This window comes from Hordeum vulgare, chromosome 4H (assembly GCF_904849725.1).
Source record: "Hordeum vulgare subsp. vulgare chromosome 4H, MorexV3_pseudomolecules_assembly, whole genome shotgun sequence".
In the NCBI taxonomy this organism is placed as follows: Eukaryota; Viridiplantae; Streptophyta; class Magnoliopsida; order Poales; family Poaceae; genus Hordeum; species Hordeum vulgare.
In genome coordinates, this window is record NC_058521.1 from 605,874,233 (window position 1) to 605,876,422 (window position 2,190).

Here is a 2,190-nt window from a genome sequence, read left to right on the forward strand (position 1 = left end):
TTTTAGGGGCGTCTGTCCGGCTGTTCTAGATGCTCTGATCACGCTGACGTCGGCGTGCAAACAAGAGCCACGGCCAAGGACATGATCGACCAGGTTATTTTTTTAACGAAACGCTGCAGGACCAACTTGTTTTCCATCCATACAAATAAATCTTGCAATTTTATCCTTTTGTTTGTGCGACGAACGACTCAATTTTATTTGTTTTTCTCCTCTGGCTAACTAACACATGGGTGACAGTGGTGTCCAATAATAAAATAAAAATATACATGGATGACAGTCATCGTGGTGTGTTAGCAATCATATTATCGACCCACCAAGGTGACAGAGGAAAGCAGAGCGTCAACCGTCGACCAACCGATCGGCGTCGGCATGGCTGCTGGAGACGGCGAGCCGGCGCTGCAGTCCAAGAGCGTGTGCGTGGTTGGAGGCGGCGTGGCCGGCCTGGCAGCGGCGCGCGAGCTGCGGCGGGAGGGCCACGCCGTCACCGTCATGGAGCAGAGCGGCGACGTCGGCGGGCAGTGGCTGTACGACCCGCTGACCGACGGCGAGGACCCGCTCGGCGCCGCAGCGCCGGTGCGCGTGCCCAGCAGCATCTACGCGTGCCTCCGCCTCATCAGCCCGCGGGAGGCAATGGGCTTCTCCGACTTCCAGTTCCTGCCCAGGGAAGGCGCCGGCCGCGACCCACGCCGCTTCCCCGCCCACCGCGAGCTGCACTGCTACCTCCGGGACTTCTGCGACGCCTTCGGCCTCATGGACGTCGTCAGGCTCAACACCCGGGTCCTGCACGTCGCCCCGGCGACGACGGCGACGCGTCAGTGGACGGTCAGGTCCGTGCGGCTCCTCGGCAGCACCGAGGACGATGAGTCGCGGGAGAAGGAGGAGGTGTTCGACGCGGTCGTGGTGGCCAACGGCCACCACTCGCAGCCGATGCTCCCGACCGACATCCAGGGCATGGGTGAGTGGACGCGCCGGCAGCTGCACAGCCACTCGTACAGGACGCCGGAGCCGTTCCGCGGCGAGGCGGTGGTGGTGGCCGGGTGCGGGGACAGCGGCAAGGACATCGCGCTGGACCTCTGCCGCGTGGCCAGGGAGGTGCACCTCGCCGCGAGCTCCGAGGCCACGGCCGCCACGCCGGACGTGTCGAGGATGCTGGCCAACCACGGCGACGTGCTGCGCCTGCACACGCGGATCCGCCGGCTGCACGCCGACGGGCGCGTGGAGTTCGCGGACGGCTCCTCCGTCGTGGCCGACACGGTCATCTACTGCACGGGGTACACCTACTCGTTCCCGTTCCTGGACACGGGCGGCGCGGTGACCGTCGACAGCGACGGCTACGTCGTCGGCCCGCTGTTCGAGCACGTGTTCCCGCCGTCGCTCTCCTTCGTGGGGGTGGTGAGGAAGGTCCTCATCCCGTGGTTCTTCGAGGTGCAGGCGCGGTGGGTGGCGCAGGTGCTGTCCGGCCGTAAAACGCTGCCGGCGGAGGAGGAGATGGTGCGGTCCGTGGAGGAGCACCTCCGCGCGAGGGAGGCCGCCGGCGTGCCGTGGAAGCACACCCACAACATCGGCGGCATCGACCCTCAGAAGATGTACGAGCTCGGGGAGAAGTACTCCGACTTGGCGCCGGTGGAGGAGTGGAAGAAGGAGCTGGTCATGTCCAGCATCGCCAGCAAGATGGCCGACGTGGAGACCTTCCGCGACCGCGCCGACGACAGCGAGAACGTGCGGAAGGGCGTGCAGGCATGGCTCGACTTGAAGCTGGCTGCTCAACCTCGAGCAAAATCCATGTCGACTGTTGCCGATGACGTTGAAGCTGATGCGCGGGCCATGCCCCATGCGTAATAAACCTCATGTCTCTAAATTAATACATTACCAAATAATAATTGTATTACCAAGAGATTTGTGGTGCAAATAATTATATTATCTATATAAATATATAAATGTACGCACTTTGGTTACATGCATTATTGGATAAATTCATATACCTACGGATGGAGATAGTTCTAGGCATTTTCTTTTCTACTGTTAGTGACATGCGTTTTTGCTCCGCTTACATCATGTTATACAAGTCGCCTTAGATGTTGAGAATTTTTGGAACATAACTCCGTCCTTCATTTTCTATATGAATGTTTGTACAAAGTTATATATCATGATAAGACTAAATAAATAATCCATGACTAGTAAAATTATACC

The 2,190-nt window shown here is 59.1% G+C and overlaps 1 protein-coding gene across 1 annotated transcript; it reads left to right on the top strand.

Moving 5' to 3' along the window:
* The first annotated feature begins 295 nt into the window (after positions 1 to 295).
* LOC123447556 (flavin-containing monooxygenase FMO GS-OX-like 8) lies at positions 296 to 1,981 on the top strand. The gene has a single exon (XM_045124161.1). The coding sequence runs from the start codon at positions 370 to 372 to the stop codon at positions 1,837 to 1,839; it is 1,470 nt and encodes a 489-aa protein (XP_044980096.1). The 5' UTR covers positions 296 to 369; the 3' UTR covers positions 1,840 to 1,981.
* The last annotated feature ends 209 nt before the right edge of the window (positions 1,982 to 2,190 follow it).

What these genes read in the sequence shown, in the direction of transcription:
- LOC123447556 (XM_045124161.1), top strand. Translation starts at nt 370, where the DNA reads ATGGCTGCTGGAGACGGCGAGCCGGCGCTGCAGTCCAAGAGCGTGTGC.